Raw genomic sequence first — 19762 nt, forward strand, 5'->3', positions numbered from 1 at the left:
GACTGAAAGGCTGGAAATACAGAAGCAGGTGTCTTGTGGCACAAGTTGAAGATCCTCCAGGTTTCAAGGGTGCACTCAGAATGGTGACGGCTCAGCGAGGTAGTCCAGAAGAGAGTTGTTCAGTCCAGGGCCACTTCCAAAGGCTCATCAGGCAGAGATCCTAAAGCAGGGATGAGACTGATTGTTCCCACCAGTCCAGGGGTCAAAGTACCAACATCGGTCTTCTTGAAATCACGACAGAGGAGCAGGGCTTCACTAGGACTTGACAAATGGCAATGCTGGTCAGCTGCTGCAACTTCCATCCATGCATCTTGGCTCCATCAATCTCTAGAATGGCTGCAGTAGTCCTTTGATCCAGGATTTGAACTGAAGTCACCCCCAGGTCCACTGATGAGGATCTGCACCATTCAAACTGGCAGGGGTTGTCCAATCAGACAGCCATTGGCCAAACATACTGCCCGACAACAGGCACCCATTGATATGGATGTGGACAGGGACCAGATAGTCCCAGCCCCCACATCTGGCCACACACTGAGACCACTACTTTGCCTGGGAAAGCAGATGCTATGCTGGGGAAGGACTTTCCCTATATGGCACCTTCAGACTTGAGAGGGCAGGAAGAAGGCCAAAAGACAGGCAAAATCATGGGGGGTTGCTATTTAGACTATATGGTACTCCTTAGGGCATTAACGCCATAAAGAGTACCATAGCCTGGCATTTTACCATAGCACAACAGCAGCGAAATGCCAAAGTGCACAAGTAAAAAGTCAAAAACAGGGTAGAAAAATATCTGCTGCCACAGCACATCTTGGACACATTGTAATTGAAAGTACAAGGTTACAAAACAAATATATAATGATACTAAGTATCCTAACCACACTTCTCTCAAAAGGTGATGTGTGTAGCTTTAAAAACACAAGAAATTCACTAAGAGGCCACGGTTTTAAGGACCGATCAGTTTCCCCATATAAATGAACACATAGCAAGGCAAGAAAAGCAGAACGGTTTACTTACCTCCAAAACGTCGGGCCAGCAGTCAAAACAAAGCAAAAACAAAGGGTGTTGGTCACAAGGAAGTCTGAGAGGAGAGCAGCAAAAAGAAAGTCTTTCCTGCAGCTAGGGACAGCTAATATTCTGTTTCGTCTGAATTACTGCATTAGCACCCCAAGGCACCTTTATTATAGACATTAAGGTACTATTTTTATTTTTAGGTTCTACTCTTGGTCATGTTTTAGGGCCATCCAACCCATGTGGGCTCTTTGCAAGCCAAAGTTGGCAGCCGCCATAGTAGTTTGAACAGGTTTAGACCAGTTCCTGGACCGCAGTAGGCCACACTTCCTACGAGAGTGGGCCCGAGTGCTTGGCCTTTTTTGGTGCCATCCTGATTATCTGGCCCCCAAAACCTGTGTTTTAAATCCCCTGAGCTTGGTGGGATGACAGGAACCAGCACCCGTGAGTGAAGGCACATGTCGGGGGAACCCATGTTCCTACCTGCAGCACTGCTAAATGTTTGGAATTAGAGTAAGTCCTCTTACCCGCCAGAGGATTACTCTCCATTTTGCATCATTACTGCATTTCTAGGCCCAGTTCTGGCCATACTGCCTCGATGCAGTGGCCTGGGCGGATCAATGGTTAGGGTTTTTGGTCATCGTCTGCTGGGACTAGACCTTTTATCCAGGGCCATTTTATTGTCCCTCGCCATACTTTACTGCCAGGGTCTTCAGTCTTGGTTTCAGAAGCTGCCACTTGGAAAGGTTTTGAAACGCCCAACACCCTGCCAAAATCACTTATCTAGGCTGTTTTGGTTTGCCAGAGTTAGGAAATAATTTCGTGTTGCTGCTTTCCTCTCACAGACTCCTATTGGGCACCCTTTCTTCTTTCTTGGTTTGGACTCCTGACCTTAGAGGCAAGTAAATCCTCCTACTTTACTTCCCTGGCCTTTTTGCTCCTTCTTATGGGGAAACTGATTAGTCCATAAGATTATCAGCACAGAGAGACTGTCTCGCTTTGTGGATTTCTTGTATTGCGACAATTTCACTCACCCTGAAGTGAAGTGTATTTAAGATACTTCGTATCCTTTTATCTTTTTCTGTAATGGCTTTTTGGTTACATTTACAATGTGCTGTGGCTGGGCTGGTGGCAGTGTATATTTTTCTACCACGATTTGTCCTTTTTACTCATGCACTTCTGCATTTACTGCAAATGGCTCCTAAGGGTGTCTAGCACCCAAAGAAATGCCACTAGGTTTATGCCTTTCCTTTGGCCATAATGTTATTTTGCCATCCTTCTCCCTCGGGTCTGGAATTGCCATATATGGGGAGCACTTTCCCGGTGAAAACTGCTGCTATCCAGGCCTAACAGGCGGTTTGTGTGTGAGCCCAGATGTGGGGGCTGGGATCGTTTAGCCCCAGTACACATGGTGCCTGAAGGTCTGTTGCTGGGCAGATGTTGTCAGTGGCTATCCTTACCTGCATAGCCCCATTCTGACAACCTGCGCTCTTTGTGAGCCCACAATGGCAACCTCCATGTTTGTCCTAACTGGTTTGAGGTAGTGGAGGTCCCTAGGCCTGCAGCTCTCTCACTTCCTTTGGGCTTGGCTATGGCTAAATGGCAGTCCTAAGCCGCCAGAATAGTTTGTCAATGGACCCTTTGAGCCCCAGACCTTTATTGATTGACTGACATGGCATTTGGCAAGCCGCTATTTAGGCTCTGCCCCATCCCTGCCAATCTCTCTTGCTGCATTGCTGCAACTCAGAATTCAGTGGTGCAGCCAAAATGGCGGCAATTCCGTAGCAGTAACGGAAAAAAGAAGTGAGGCCCGAAGTTGGTACTTGGGTGCCCCTATTTTGCACTACTGAGGCTATGGACGTAGCCTGAAGTACAAAAATGACAATAGTTAGTTTGACACATCCACTGCCACCACCCATAACTAGGAGATTGTCTATGTGACTAAAAAGTCAGAGGAGCAGAGAAAAGGATACTAGGTATCCCTTTGGCACTCCGCTTAAGGTGGTGTGTGCCAATCTCCCAGACTATAAAGTTTTAGGAGAGATACTAAGCATCCCTCTCCATCTTGAAGAACTGTAGTTACTCTAGGATATAGAAAGTAATCTCAAAGGAGGACCCTAAGGGTCCCCAGCAACACTGCCCATAAGGAGCTCTGTGCTGCAATAGTACAATACAGATGCCTTTAAGAGCTATGGAGGAATATAGACTCCATAGTACAGGTAAAATACAAAGATTAGAGTTCCAAAAGACGGAGCCCATAAGAATGAATGAGTTGAAAAAGGCTCTGCTTGTTCAGGATTAAAGAAAAAGGTTCATAAGTCCAGTAAAACGTGATGGGGGGGGGTCTCACTAGGAGAGGGGATGAAGCATAAAAATGATAATCCTCCCCAAAACCCGTCTCCCCCAGACTAGGGACAGGAGGATATAATCCACTCCTGGATGGCTCTCTAGATCCAGTCGCTCCTCCAGAACCATCATGGACCACATTGATAACCTTGCTCCAGCCTTGGCCGATTTCTGCAATCACTCTTTTGCCACTGGAACTTTCCCCCCTCTCCTCAAGCACTCCCTTGTGCACCCTCTCCTTAAAAAGCCTTCTGCCGATCCTACCTATCTGGCAAAATATTGCCCAATCTCTATCACTCGGCAAACTCCTGGAAATGCTGGCCTTCTCCCAGCTTACTCTTCACATGGAATCTGTTGGTTGTTACCATGACCATCCACCTGGCTTCACATAGCAGCCATAGGTATTGAAACTGCTCTCCTGAACACCCGTGAAGATCTGCTCACTAATCTTGATTCAATCCTCCCTTCTGTCCTCATCCTCCTTGATCTTTCCTTTGCCTTTGACATGGTCAATCACGCCATCCTGATCCAGCAACTGCGTGAGAACCTGGGCATCACGGATAAGGCCCTGGAGTGGTTGACCTCCCTCCTGGACCAACCCTCCCAAGTCCAAATTGGGTCAATTTTCTCCACCAACTATCTCTCCACATGTGGTGTTCCCCAGGGCTCTAACCTCTCACCCTGGGTCTTCAGGTGGGATTAAGGGGCCAAGTAGACATTGATCTCCATCTTCTCTAACTTTCAGTGTTATGCAGATGACACTCGGCTCTCTTTAATGCTCCCCTCAGCCTCCTCTCCTCTCTGGCTCATTCCTGACTATCTGCGATTCAGGATTGGTGCGCCTCCAACGATCTAATTGGGACCCCTGCTCCCGCTTTCCCTCTCACACTCTGGCCGCCCTCCTTGAGCCCTCTTCCTACGCCTTCCTGTGAGGCAAAAAACTTTGATGTCCTCTTCAAATTCCACTGTCTCCTTCTCTCCTCACATCACCGATGTTGCCATGAAGACCCATTACCAGATGCTCCTTCTCAGAGATATTCTTCCTTTTCTCACTTTCCCCCAGAAGCTCAATGTCTCCGGAGCTCTGGTCCTCTCGAGCATGGATTACTGCAACTGCCTCTTTCTCAATCTGCCTTGCCATACTCTTCTTTCGCCCTCTGCAGCTAATCCAGAGCACGACTTTGAGACTGGTCCTCGGCCTGAAGCCCAGGGACCATATCTCTCCAGCCCTGAAATCTCTCCACTGGCTCCTGGTGGCTGCAAGGATCAAGTTCAAGACCCTCTGCATTGTCCACAAGGCTTTCTGGGGCCGGGGCCAGAACTAAATCCAATGCTCTCTTTCAAAATACCTTCCTTCTCAAGCCCTTTGCTGAGCTACCTCAATTTCTCTGAGGGTCAGACACTTCTCCAGGCAGACAGCAGGGGGTAGATTGCTCTCTCCTCTGCAGGTGCCTCCCTCTGGAATGGCTTCCCTGCCCCTCTCAAACTAGAGCCGGACGACCTGAAGTTCTGGAAGCAGCTGACGACCATCCTTTTCTCCTCCGATTTCTCTCTCTCTCTCCCCTGCTGACCTATCCGTCTGCTGCGCCGACTGGCTGCTTGCTAACCCTCAGTCTTACTGGGTACCAGGCTTCTCCATGATCAGTCTCTCCTGCACTGCCTCTCATCCTACTGTGCACTTAGGGGCTGTAACTGACCCCACAGTCCCCTGCCTCTTACCTTGAGCCTTGCGGCCATGCTGCACTTACTTAGAGCAATGCTGCCCGGATTATATTTGCGTTATAAATGACATATCATATTTCAGGTTCAAGGCAGCCTGCCTCACCAACAAAGCAGTCACAACCAAGGCAGTCTACCTAGTGAAGCGAATGCCATCAACAAAGGTCAGAACACCTCATGAAGCCACCAAACGTACAGACCAGAAACCAGAATTTTCATGCACCGCACCCTGTCTCTGGAACACGTTAACAATGCAGATAAGACTTGCCCTCCATTCTACACTCCAGGAAGGATTTTAAAAAACCTACTCTGCAAAGATCTTGCCAATCGCTAATCACTCCGCTCAACACTACTTCACTCTCTCCTGATCCCTCTACCCATTCCAGCTACTTCTGCTGGCTCTGGAACGTACTTTTAACACCCCCACCCAGGGCCGTCGCTAGGGGATTCTGGGGGCGACTGTAGCCCTGGGTCTTTTGGTCGTAGCCCCAGATAGAAACTGGATCTTTTACAAACCTAGCAACACCCCTGCCTCCACCATACTTTTAACACTCGTGGGGATGTCCCAGTTGCTTCCCAACTAGGTTCTCGATTAATCATTCTCATACTTGCATCCATCGATGGTGCCTGTTGGAGTGTACAAGTTATTCACTCCCATCCTGACAAGAGTGAGTAAAGGGGTGAACTTCTAGTTTGACATCTGTGTGTGCTGTTGATCCTTCACCTGACAGATATTTCAACAATAGAACAGCCTTTTGTCAGAAAGGATATTTTTATATTCTGCAGCTCAATCACTCCATTCACAGAAGCCAAATAAAACATGTGATAAGGTTTTGCTGTCTGAGGCACACACACTATGTTACTTTCCTAGTCATGACATGTGATGGGAGGATAGCTCAGTGGCAATGCTCAGGTCTTGGAAGCAGGTCTTGGAAGCAAGACCACACTGAGCAACACTGGTTGGAATCCCGGATCCTTGCTTAAAATCGACCTCGGGTATTAAGCGCAGTTTAAATGCGTGCCCGATCCGAATGTACAAGGCCTAGTAGGATCGTTCTCCCCTTCCTCCACCCCGTTGCTGCGCCTTGAGAGAGAGACGTGTATAGTTGCATTACAAATGAAAAAAAAGAAAAAAAAAAAGAAATTGACTCGTAAGCTTCCAGCATCCGGATCAGGGACCAGCCAAATAAAGCCAGAAACACTTACTCTTTAGACAGCCTGCATGTCTTGAACATGTTCTTCAAATGCATAAGTTGCACCCTCAGCGTCTGCAAAAAGAAAGAACAGTCCAGACAACCTAAATTTGCCAACCTCTTTAAGAATACATTTTAGTTTAGCACATCTGGCAAAATGAGGTTTTGTTCCTGTAAATTAGGGAAGCTTGCGTTACGCTTTATTCTGGCAAACTGCTACATGATGCGAGTAAAACGATTATCAAGTAAGAGACAAGGCTGGAAACAAATGAATGTGTGACCCAGTACTAATATGGTGTGGCTAGAATCTTTTTCCTACTATAAAGGGATAGCAAACATGTCAACAAAAAAAAAAAAAAGTGATACACAAACATTTCACAATTTCATCTACAAACACATCTACAAGTGATGCAAAAACATTGGAAACTGAAACAAGATTTCTATAGGATTCACACGATTGAACAAGTTACTTTCTTACCTGGTAACGTTCTTTCGATGGGATGGTCCGACAACGTATTCCATATCTATGACAGGTAATGTCCACAGATGTGCTGCTTCGGAAAATCTTCGGCGTCTGCGTCCTGCGTCGATGACATTGATGCGCCGTCCCAGAGGACCTCCTCCAACGTCACCCGATGTAATAAGTAGGACGCACGACGCCCATAGCCTCAGTTATAGTTTTTCCCCCCGAACCTGTGCCACCAGTTTTCTGCCAGTCAGACACACAAGGCCTTGCGGAACGCAAGCTGCAATCGCAAAAGAAATTCTGCAGCGGGGAAGGTAGGGAGGGAGCGATATGGAATACGTCGTCGGACCATCCCATCGAAAGAACGTTACCAGGTAAGAAAGTAACTTGTTCTTCGAGGGGATTGGGTCCTCCGAGGTATTCCATATCTATGACAGACTCCCAAAGCAGTACCAAGCAAGGAGGTGGGAAAAGAATTTAGAACACAAATTAAGCATGCCCAATCAAATTGCGGAATATAGGACTGCCTTGCCAAAGGCCAGATCCTGCCCTCTGATGGAATCGAGGGAGTAGTGACGTACAAAAGTATGTACTGAAGCCCAGGTGGCTGCATCACAGATGTGACAAATAGGAACACACCTCTGCAGGGCAGTAGTGGTAGAATGAGCCCGCAAGCCAGCCGGAGGGTCCTTATCTGCCAAGCGGTAACACTCAGATAGCTAAAATAATCCAACGAGACAAAGTCTGTTTCGTCACAGCTTGTCCCAAACGCTTTCCAGCGTAACCAACGAAAAGTTGATCGTCCACTCTGACCCGGTACATGCGCGAAATAAAAAAGCTCAATGCTCTCCTAGGATCAAGCCTATGGAGCCTCTCCTCTTCCTTACCAGGATGTGGAGGAGGATAGAACGCCAGAACAACCACCTTCTGGCTCAAATGAAATTCCAAAACCACCTTTGGAAAAAAAGAAGGACGAACTCCAAGGACAACCCTGTCCTTATGAAACACAGTGAAGGGTGGCTTAACTGAAAGTGCCTGTAACTCACTCACTCACTCACTCTGCGAGCAGAAGTAACCGCAACCAAAAACACAGTTTTAAGAGTTAGCAGTCTCAAAGGGCAAGAATGTAAAGGCTCAAACGGAGCACCCATAAGAAACTTAAGAACCAGGTTCAAATCCCAACCGGGCACCAGAAAAGGTGACAGAGGGAACACATTAGTGAGCCCTTTCAAAAACTGAGAAATTAAAGGAATTTTAAAATAGGAACATTCTTCAGACGAGCGCTTAAAGATGGACATCGCCGCCAGGTAACCTTTAATGGTACCCACTTGCAAGCCCCTGTGTGCCAAGGAAAGCAAAAAAGACAGAACCATGGGAATGTCACATTCAAAAGGATCCACATTCTTAACTCTGCACCAGTCGCAGAACTTTCTCAAACGGCAACGGTACAGAGACTTTGTTGCCGGCCGCCTGGCCGAGAGCAACACCTCCATCACGTCTTCAGGGAGGTCCCAATCCTTATACCGCAACCTTTCAGAAACCAAGCGTGAAGGTTGAGGGATCTGACCTCTGGGTGGAGAACCTGACCCCCCCCTCCCGTGAGAGCAGACCGTCTTGGTAGGGATGACGGCGTGGAGGGCAGATGGACAAGTCGAGAAGGTCCGGGTACCACGTCCTCCGCGCCCACGCCGGAGCAATGAGGATCATCCGGGAACCGAACCTCCGTAACCTCCGCAGTACTTGCGGGATGACGGGCCTGGAGGAAACGCGTACAGCAATGGGAATGACCACTCCACCACAAACACGTCTCCTAAGGCTCCTTTTGGAGGAAATTCCCGCGAGCAAAACCTTTCGCACTTCCGGTTGACACTGGAGGCGAAGAGATCTACTTGAGGGGTCCCCCAAAGGGCAAAGATCTCCAGGAGACTCTCCTGGGCCAGCTCCCACTCGTGAGAGATCGTGCTCTGCCTGCTCAGAGCGTCCGCCGTCTCGTTGTCGTCTCCGGCCAGATGAACCGCCGAGATCAAAACTTCCTGCTGGATGGCCCAGAACTCGAGCTGCATCGCCTCCCTGCACAGAGGAAGTGACCCTGCCCCCCCCCTTTTTGTTGAGGTAGTGCCTGGCCACTGTGTTGTCCGTTAGAATCAGGACACTCTTTCCTTGCACAGTCGGCAGAAAAGCCTTCAAGGCAGGCCTGATGGCCCTCAGCTCCAACAGATTGATATGGAGTCTGGACTCCGACGGAGACCAACGACCGCTGACTGTCAACTAGTTGGCTTGAGCTCCCCATCCCGTGAGGGATGCATCGGTCACGATCGTCACCTCCGGCCAGGGCAGCCAAAATGGGGCCCCCTTCATCAGATTGCCTTCGATGGCCCACCACAGAAGGTCCTGGGCAACCGAGGGTGGCACCTGAACAGGGTCTGACAGCCTGCCAGAGGACTGAGACCACTGGAGCTTGAGTGCTCACTGCAAAGATCTCATCCGCAGACGAGCCTCTGGCACCAGAAGAATGCAGGATGCCATGAGGGCGAGCAGTCTCAAGAACTCGGACGCTGGGAGATTCTGGGCAAGTTGAAACTTGTGCACCACCTGCTGAATGTGAAGAGCCCTCACCTGGGGAGGAAAACACTGCCCCAGGGATGTGTTGAGCACTGCTCCGATGTACTGGAGCCACTGCGTTGGTGTCAAATGGGACTTCTTTAAATTGAGGGAGAAGCCCAGCTTGTGAAGGGAGTGGCAGGTGACGGACAGATGATCCAGGACTTGCTCGGGAGAGCTCCTCCTGATCAACCAATCGTCCAGGTAGGGGTAGACGTGAATCCCCCCTTTCCTGAGATGCGCTGCCACCACCACCATGAGCTTGGTGAAAACCCTCGGGGCGGAGGTCGATCCGAACGGCAGGACCCAAAACTGAAAGTGCGAGTCGCCAACCGCGAACCTCAGGTACTTCTTGTGCTTTGGATGGATCGGCACATGAAAATAAGCGTCCTTGAGGTTGAGAGACACCAAGCAGTCCTGAAGTTGAAGGGCCTGGAGGACTTGAGAGAGAGTAACCATCTTGAACTTGTATTTCCTGAGGAGCTTGTTCAAAGCGCGCAAGTCCATGATGGGTCTCAATCCCCCGTCTTTCTTCGAAATCAAAAAATAAGGGGAATACCATCCCTTGTTCCTCTCCGCTACAGGCACCCGTTCTATGGCGCCTTTCTCCAGCAGGGCTTGAATTTCCTGTGCAAGTAGCGGATCCGGACTCTACAAAGAGAGGTTCCCAGGTGGAATGTCGTGAGGCCTCTGCCGAAAAGGAAGACAGTAGCCGTGGGTTTTGATCTCCAGAACCCACACATCTGAAGTAATGGCTCGCCACTCTACAAGATGCTGCGCCAGCCTTCCCCCAACCGGCGAACCATGGGACCTGGCCTCATGACTGAGTGGTAGCGGCTGCGGCGTTGCCTGAGGGCAAAGAGGCAACTGCCCGAGCGGACTTGGCACCTCGAGTACCCTTGTTTTCCACCTCTGGCACTCTTACGGTGGCCTCTTTGACTGCTAGCTCCTCTCGCTTTACTGAAGGACGAGTAATAGCGAAAGGAACCTCCCCTCCATTGCTGTCCCCTAGGACGAAAAGGTGGAGGTTGGCGAACTGCATCGCCCAACGACTTTGCTGCAGCTTTGGAGGTCTGAAACATCTCAAGGATCTCTTCAGCCTTGCTGCCAAAAAGATGTTCACCGTCAAAGGGCATGTTGAGGAGCCGGGACTGCACATCAGGAGCGAACCCAGACTTCCGCAACCAGGCAAACCTGCGTATTACGGTGCTCGCCGCCATGGATCGGCTGACACAATCTGCCATGTCCAAACCCGACTGAACGGCCTCACACATGGCATCCTTGCCATCCTGAACCATAGCAAGGAAACCATCCCGTTCGTCCCCTTCGGGAATACGTTCAGCCGCTAATGCAACACAGTTCCACAGAGTGTGTGAAACGAGACAAGGCACATATGAAGTTGGCCGCCTGAAGTGCCATACCCCCTGAAGAAAACACTTTCTTCGCCCAGCCGTCAAAACGTTTGTCGTCCCTATCCAGAGGGATGGTAGGATAAGACGCCTGCTTTGCCGGGGCCGTAGCCGCCTGCACCACCAAACTCTCCGGAGTGGGGTGCCTGGACAAGTAGCAGGGGTCGCTACTGGCTGGACGGTATTATCGCGACAAAGACTTGCCCACTGCCGGGAGACTCTCCGGAGCAGTCCAAGCCGCCGCCACCCTTCTCTGCAGAGCCATATGAAACGGCAAAACCGGGTCAGTGGGGGGACCAAGATCAAGGAGGTCTACGAGATCATCCTGAACGAACTCCCCTGGGGAAGCAGACCAACCCAAGTACTCGGTGACCCGAGACATAAGGCGCCGATATGAAGAATCGGCATGAGTGCCAGGCTCCGGCCTACAAAACTCCACCTCCGGAGAGGTGTCCAGTCCACTGGCATCATGCAGTGACTGCCTCAGGTCATCAAACTGGCTATGGCCCGAGATAAGCTCATCTGGTACCGTAACCAGAACCAAGCCGTCATCAGAGCCTTCATCACCCTCTGAAATGTACTCCAGGCGGGGAGAGGAAGACATCTGGGGACCAAAGCAGTGCCTGACCTTAGCCAGAGCCTTTCTAGGGGCTAACCCCGTGCCACGGGGCCCCTCCAACACCACCGCCTCGAAAGGCGTCAAGGGCGCTGAACGAGTGGGCGCCGGCGTCGACAGAAACGGCGTCGAGCAAATCGGCGTCGACGTCAGCTGCAGTGCCGCCAGCATCGACGGCGTTGACGACACAGGCCTCGAAGCCGGAGCTCCGAGCGTGTCTCTCAACAACCTAGGCGCCGACAGCGTCGACGACCCCCTCGGAGGCGGAGCCTCGAGAGAAATCGTTGACTACCTGGCACAGGATCATGCGGTCTCGAGCGTGTCGAGGACCGGGACCTGGAACGGGCATGGCGAGAACAGCTACCCTTATCCGAGCGGGACCTCTCCCGCGAGCCGTGCCGACCACCCGAGCCCGGAGGCGTACGAGCGGTGTCTCTCGACAGGTGCCGACCGACCCCACTCAGAGGCGCGGATGGACCGGTGCCCTGCGATTCAAGAATCGCTAGCATCTGCTTCCCGAAGGAAGCCCATTCCTCCGGTGTCGCTTGCATGGAGGGATAAGCGACCCACCGATGGGCGGAGTCCTCGGAAGAGGACGGGGAAGGCGACCGATGCCGGCGCTTCCGGGAATGCCTCGAAGAGGCAGAGGAGTGGCGAGACCGACTCCTGGAAGGAGACCCACTGGACTTCCGACGATGACGTGGAGAGTCGCCCCTCGAGTCATCCATTGAAAGCCCCGCAGACCTCGACTTCTGGGGCTTAGACACCCGACCTACCGACAGCTTCTTCTTCCATTCCCGCAAGGCCTTTGCCGTGAGCGACTGGCAGTCGACACAGTCGTCCGTATCGTGGGCCTCCCCGAGGCACCAGAGGCAGGCGTTGTGCGAGTCCATGACCGACATCTTAGTCCCACAATCCCCGCATTTCTTGAAGCCCGGACGCTGGGTTGAAGACTAAGTAGACATCGCCACGAACAGGTCTTCACAAAAAACCGAACAGGTTCAACGAACCGAGAAGAAAACAGCAAACTCCAAAGAGTCGAGGCGTACCAAGATTCACGAAGCGAACACGTTCGCAGAAAAAACGGAACTGAGGCTATGGGCGTTGTGCGTCCTACTTATCACATCGGGGGACGTCGGCCATCGGAGGAGTTCCTCAGGGACAGCGCATCGACGTCATTGATGCAGGACGCAGACCCCGAAGATTTTCCGAAGCAGCACAGCTGTGGACATTACCTGTCATAGATATGGAATACGTCGGAGGACCAAATCCCCTCGAAAGTGTCAATATGACCAGCAGACACATTTTACAAATAAGCTCTGTTAAAAACCCAACAATTGCAAACTCAATTTGAAAACGCCTGTGGTTCCAGAAAGAAGTATTGTACTCCATTTCGCTGGGTGTGACACATATTCGTGTGGCCTGTTTTCTGCGGATATATAGTCACAATGAACTGGTTCTTATGTGTAGTGATTCTAAAGAACACTTTACAGCAGAGGGGGCGCAATTTAAGGACGTCGGCACATAATGGTATGATTTAACAGCTTTCTCTCAGACTAATGATAAAGTGGCGCATGACACATGAACGGCTTGTGCCCGTTAATGCCCATTTGGAAGCGTGCAGCAGTTTGTGCATGCATGTCTGGGGTTTATAAAGCGCCCACCTAGCTTGGAAGCAGTGGAGCGCTGTATAAAGGGGACTCAAACAGGTTACATGTTAAGATGCTGGGGGCTGCATGTAGGGGATGAAGGATAGGGGATGAAGGATAGAAGTAAGAGTGCGGGGGGAGCAAAGGAACTGGGAAGGATAGGGGAAGCAATGCGGGCAGGAGCCCAGAAGGGATACATTAAAAGAAAAGAATAGGAGGCATTAATGAGATATTAGGGACCAATGAGAACAGTATACCCATCTACCTAGCAAGGCAAATCTCAAAAGCCCAGTCCAACAGACCTAGCCACTCCACCTACGCGTTTCATATTGCCATCAACAGGTTTAGACGACAAAAAGCGGGTGGCTCCAGCTTCCCGGTGATTGCAGCCAAACAATGGAACTCCATGCCCCTGGCCTTAAGAACACACCCATCCGTCAGGTCCTTCTGCAAAGGCCTCAAAACCGGACTCTCCGCCCAAGAACACACCTAACCTAAGGATTGACGCACCCTGGGTAACTATCGAATGGAACGGATGGAATCTTGTCTGTAACCAACCCAAGTCATTTCTGTAACCGATTACTTATGCGAGCCAATCATGTAATGTCTAATCTACTGCCTCTGCAAGTGACCTGTACCAATGCAAACTACCATTGTAATCCATTACCCTTGCGAGCTAATCAGGCAAGGACTGTAACCCTACCTCTGTAAGTAACCACTATAACCAACTTCTTTAAGCAAAAGCGCCTAGATGCCTCCGGGTTATGTGCGCTGTACAAATGACTAAATAAAAAAATAAAGTATAAGAGGAAGAAAGAGTAAAGGATAGGAGGCGAAGACAGCTGAAGGAAATATCAGAGATGTGCTCATTCAAGGAGGGCAATGTGGGATGGGTAAGCCACGAGAAAAAAGATGAAAGGCAAAGCTGGTTAAGGTACAAAAGTCAGAAAGAATAAAGGAAAGGTAAAGAGAAGTATGGTGAAATGGGCATGTGTAGGTGGAAAGGTAACAGGAGAAGAACAGTCAATGGAAGAGAGCAGGGATGGTGAAAATATAAAGGTGAGAAGGGAATGCGTGTCATTTTCACGAAATATAAGTATTTATGAGGGGGGGAAGAAAGGTGAACAAAGGAAAAAGGGCGGGCATTAAAACAAAAAAAGAAATTCTGTGAACTAGGTGAGAAAACTGCTTGCGTGAGGGCATGGCACGGTGAAAAGCCAACCCCACAAACTGGGCGAGTATGGGCAGATCGAGCACACTGCTACATTCCTTCTCATAGCACAGAGCCAGCACATTCAGGAGCACACATGCTCGAGGTGCCCTGCACGTGACCTTACCCGCACTTCCGCAAGAGCCTTCACCTTCACGTACAGAGCGCTGTTAATGTCTTGCACATTAAAGAGAGGGTCGTTCCAGATCTTGGTGAGCAGGTCCTTCGAAAAGTTGCTGACGTAATACTTGCCGAAGTCCCATTTCCGCAAGATCCGACTGGGGATGGACATCTGGGCATTCTCGTGGCAGCACTGGCAGAAGTACTTGCCCAGGTACTCGCAGTACCGAAGCCGCCGGATGTAATCTGGAGGGAGGGAGGCAGGCAGGGGTCAGAGGTCAAGCACGTGATGTGGAAAGCTGCCTCAGCTCAACGCCACTGGAGGCGAGAAGCAAGGACTTGTGCATTGTGTGTAGATCTACATGCATAGGCAGGTTCGGACTGGGACAAGAAATAGGCCCGGTCACCCAAAAAAAAGTGGCCCACCCCTCGCCTCACGACCCTTGACTTCTGATGACATCAACAGAAGTGATGTCCTTTGACCCCACAGTGACATCCTGGGAAGCGATGAAACACAACCTTTCACCCCTTGACAAAACAGGAAGTGTCATCAAATAGCATTGTCCCTAAGTACACTAAATTACTGTGAATCCAAGCAGATGTCCAAGGCCAAATGATAATATTATTGTATAGCACTTACGCTTAAGCTCTTTTTTTTATACAAGAAATATGCATACAATATCACTCAACCTGTGGTGGTACTCATTTATCAACCTAAGAAATATGAAAGACTTTTTGGAAAAAATTAAAAAAAATAGAAATGTTTTTCTATTTTTTTTTCTTCCAAACCAGCCCAGGCATGGCCAGAAACCGGCCCCCACTCCCCAGGGACGATTTCGCCCCGGCCACGGGGCCAATCTGACCCTGTGCATAGGCCCCTGGAGACAGCAGAGATGATGTAGGCTGTGGCAATAGAATTGAGTACAAGTATTTGACCTCCCGCCTGCCTTGCAGCCCCTTGCAGACGTCGGTCGACAGCACCATTCAAGCGTATACATGCAAAGCAAGACGGTAATGCTTAAGGGGGAATTTTAGTTTACTATTTGTGAAAGTCTCCCTTTCTAATGGTTTTACAACATGACAAACAAAAGCAATATTTCATGTATTCTAAACCAAAGCCATTACAAAATATATATTTAAAAAAACTGCATCCATGTTTTAGCACATTAAATATGACTGATGATTTGCTTGAAATGTTATCTGAATTTCACGTTTGTAAAGTAACTGCTCATTCCTTTTTTGTGTGGTCTTTGTTACTCTCTCAGTAGAGTCGAGATCGAATCGGCTCAAAGGTTTGCTAATGTTTAACAGTAAAGGATTAGTTCACCCAGCACACGCTTCCCCCATATGCGACAGGCAGACTCCAATCCTTTGCCATGTGGTCCGACCACGTCACTAATTCTGGCTATAGTGCCCCTCGTCGGTCCCGCCATCAGGGCTCAAGGCGAGAGTACAGAGCACCCCCACCCCCACTAATTTCAGAGGGCACCTTGATAAGCTAATTTCCGGTGACACCATATTCAACTGGAATGTTAATGACTCCCCCCGCTTTTTTTTTTTTAAATGTATTTATTTTATTTTTTGGACCTGACCCCTGCCCGCCATCCTCCCTCCCCGAAGTCAAATATAAAGTAAAAGGAAGAACCCAGTACGTAGAGGAAAGATGTTCACTTTTGGGAGCTGTGTTTCACCTGGTGTGCATTCATGCAACACCCACCATCATTCTCTGCTAGCACCACCCAAGGAGAGGAAGAGGAGGACCTGCTTCAGCTGCAGTATTATCCACTGTGCCCAAAATGTAATATACCAGATCATCTACTCTCCCGGTAATGTCCATATGTCGCCGCATCGGCACAGAGATGTAATACATGAAATTAAGTTGATGTGCCGTACAGGCTAAACATGTTAAACATGTCAACCGGCAGCCCACATAGCGTTTCATGTAACTGACATAACCTGACTAAAAATGAAAAATGTTCCAAGCTACATTGTCCCACTGCCCCACCAGTAATCCACGAAGCAGCAATAGCTAGCACAAACAGACCACAATACAACCAGCTGCAACTTTTCCTCCCATCGCTGCTTTATTTAGTTTAATCAGGATTAAAATAAAGCAATAACGTGAAGCTCTTTCTCAGTAACCACAAGTTGACTTCAACAAACTACAAATGTGTTTTTGGGGATAGCATGTTCATATTCAATTTTATTTATATAGCGCACCAAACCCGAAGGTATCTAGGCACTTCGGCTTAACAGATTGATTACAGTGCTTATGGTTAGAGGACAGGAAGCACAGGAGGTAAATACATCATAGGGAGCAGTAAGATACAGGTGTAGTTACGTCACAGGCAGAAGTGCAAGAGTTCATGTGGACATATTCATGGAGCCTAACCCCATGTTGCAGGGCGGCTACAACACAAAGATACAGAAAGTCAAATTCGGTGGCCACGATCAGGCAAATGCATAGTAACCAGGCGGCCTCTAGACACGCGCAACACCATAAGCCCATCCTGGCTTTTCCCTTTGCATGCTGGGATTTATAAGCCCAAACTTAAAAAATGTGAAAAATGAAACTACAAGTCCCAGCATTAAACAGGAAAGGGCAGGACTTCCTCATGATGTCACGAAAGCAGGAGGGCTACGTGGCAGCAATGCATGTTTTTATAGGAGGGAAGCACCTATTGTCATATTTGGGTAAAGGAGGCTAACTGAAGAAAGTGTTTGGGAGATTGGGAAGTGACATCATCTAACCTAATGGCAAAAGAGTATTGTAACCAAAAGGTAGACCAGACCTCTCTATAGTAGTAGTGGTGGGGACAGAACAGTCCAGCTTAACTCCAGGGAGGACGGAAGGCTGGCAGTGAAGTAGAATTAATCTTCACAATTACCCCCAAAGAATCCACTACACTGGCACACCGAAAAACATACATTGTTATACAATCACATATAGAATAGCCATTAGGTATTTAACAGTAATGGTCAGTGCAGGAGCGAACGGAGTAAAAGGTACAGATAACCATAGACATGCAACATACCTTTATGCAATCTCAGGGGGGACACGTTCAAGTTGCAAGACACTAGCCAGCCATAAATAGTCACTAGCCACCTATAGACAGCACACAATGTCTTACTCAGCAAGAGTCAATTATCACTGGCCAATGGTGAGTGCACATTTTGAGTGCCAAAGTCCTAATCAGGAACCAGAAGGCCCCACAGAAAACAACAACAAAAAAACACCTAGAACTCTAGGACACAGTAATAAAGAATACAAAAAGAAGCCATACATTAAATACACCACCTATAGAGGCACAGAGGGGTAAGAATGTAGCAGCCAAGCCCAGAGGGCCAGCCAAAGTTAAGCTGAGTTTAGCCTAATAGCACTCAACCTTTAAGGTCTCATTGAACTCGTAGAAAGACAATCATCCAAAAGCAACTAACAGTGAAATCTGGTAGCAATGCATTTCCTTGGACAGGAGTCTAAGGTTAAAAATAATTTTCAAGATTCCAAGATGGCCGCCGGGGTGAGGAGTCGCAGCTAAACCGCGCTCCGCCCGGGCCGCCGAAAATAGCACGACCGAAGCCGTGACGGACCGTCGTTCGCTCCCCCCCGAATACCAAACTGTCCCCCCATACACACCCCCCCGGCAAGGAAGCAGACGCAGTGAGATCGCGTGCGCCGCCGAAAACACGAGGAGCGAGGCAGGCCGCCCCCTCCCCCATCGGGGCCGAAGGAGTCTCTCCCGCGTCGCAGAGGGTCGTCCAGCGCGGCGCCGGGCGACTCAGAGGCACCGGTCAGCGAGAGAGCGGGATCGGGGACACAGCGGAACCCGAAGAACGCCACCCCACACCGCCCCGAGGTGAGGGGAGAGCGGTGTGCAGCAGAGCAGATACGGCGCCGGGAGAAAACAGCGCGAACAGGGCGGACCGCAGGAGAGGAGCCGCGGGGGCCGCCCTGCACAGAGGACGCAGCACTAAAGGTGAGCCGGCCCAGGGGGAGGCCCAGAAATAAGGCGCCCGTCCGTGCGCACATACCCCACGGGGGGGGGACCCCTCTCCGGCACCAACTAGATTTTCCCCCGGGACACAAGGACTCACCTCGCAAACCCCCCCCCCCCCGCCACCCACGCAGATTGGACCCAAGGCCCACAAGACAGGGGCAAGGAAAGGGGGGAAACACAGGAAGGAGAAACATCTCGGAGGACAAGAAGCGAGGAGGCCCCACTGGAGGGCTACAAGAGGGCGCAGGAGCCACGTGGTCTATCTGACGGAGCACCCTAACATGTCTAGAGCAAAAGGAAAGGGGAACCCCATCCAGCAGACTCCCCAAACAGCGAAACAAGGGGTCGATATCTTACAAATGTGGTCAACAGAGGGGACGCCACAACCGAGAGGGAGAAACCAGGGAGACTCTACAGGGGAGGCAGAACCACTACCCCAACAACAGCAACCACTGACCAGGGAGGACATGCAAACCTGGTTCATGGACCTCCAGGAAAAGTTCCAGTCCAGGAACAATTTACATCCATGAAGAACGAAATGAAACAAGCGGTACAAGACATGAGAATTGACATAAACAACCTAGAAGAAAGAACAGACATAGTGGAACAAACGGTGCAAAGTCTTGAATAAGACACGAGACAAACAAGCGAAACGCAAGAACACCTGGTGACACTCACTCACAACTTGGAACTACAATGTGAGGATTTAGAGAACCGCTCTAGACGCTCTAACATCCGAATAAAAAACATGACGGAATCAGTGCTAGACCAAGACCTGAAGGAAGCGAGAGACCACGTGATGTCCTGGTGGCGCTGTCCTCCTACCCGCAGAAAGAACAGATCCTCAGGAGAGCCAGGGAATTGGAACATATTAAAATGAATGGGCAAGACATCCAACTGTATCAGGACTTGGCACTAATAACCCTTCAAAAAAGAAGAGCAATGGCCCCACTGGTGAAAGCACTAATAGAAAAACAAATCCGCTACAAATGGACCTTCCCATTTGGGTTACTGTTTACATGGGAGGGAAAACAGAAAAGAGTGACCACACTGGAAGAATGCCTCAGCACGATGGGACTACAAGATGAAGAGATGGACCAGATGGAGCAGGGGGAGGCCACACACAGGAGAGAACGAACGAGAAAACCTATGGGCTGGGAATCCAGCAGACAGAAGAAGGCAAATACGGGGAGAGACACCCGGAGAAAGGTACCATGAGAAACAAAAGAAAAACATACGCCAGGGGGACAGACAAGGTAACGCTGCCACAGAGACCCAGTCGGGGGGGCGGGGGGGGAGTATGGGAACGGTGCGGAACGGACAATTCACGGAGGGCGGTCTGGTCGAGACCCAACGGTCTGGAACCAGGTGAAGACAAATGGTTCAGTGGGGTTTAGGAATCCCCACAACATACCCCCCCGAGGGTA

At 49.9% G+C, this 19762-nt stretch overlaps 1 protein-coding gene across 4 annotated transcripts in view; it reads right to left on the minus strand.

Moving 5' to 3' along the window:
* The window catches only part of RUBCN (rubicon autophagy regulator), a 438544-nt gene that overhangs the window by 23281 nt on the left and 395501 nt on the right, over window positions 1–19762 (minus strand). For all 4 annotated transcript variants that reach the window (XM_069617528.1, XM_069617527.1, XM_069617526.1 and 1 more), the window contains 2 exons: window positions 14345–14583; window positions 6280–6341 (listed from right to left, as the gene is read on the minus strand). In XM_069617528.1, coding sequence (XP_069473629.1) covers window positions 6280–6341; window positions 14345–14583 — 301 coding nt within the window. The remainder of the gene's footprint in view (window positions 1–6279; window positions 6342–14344; window positions 14584–19762) is intronic.

This window comes from Ambystoma mexicanum, chromosome 10, assembly GCF_040938575.1.
Source record: "Ambystoma mexicanum isolate Mex_15411 chromosome 10, UKY_AmexF1_1, whole genome shotgun sequence".
In the NCBI taxonomy this organism is placed as follows: Eukaryota; Metazoa; Chordata; class Amphibia; order Caudata; family Ambystomatidae; genus Ambystoma; species Ambystoma mexicanum.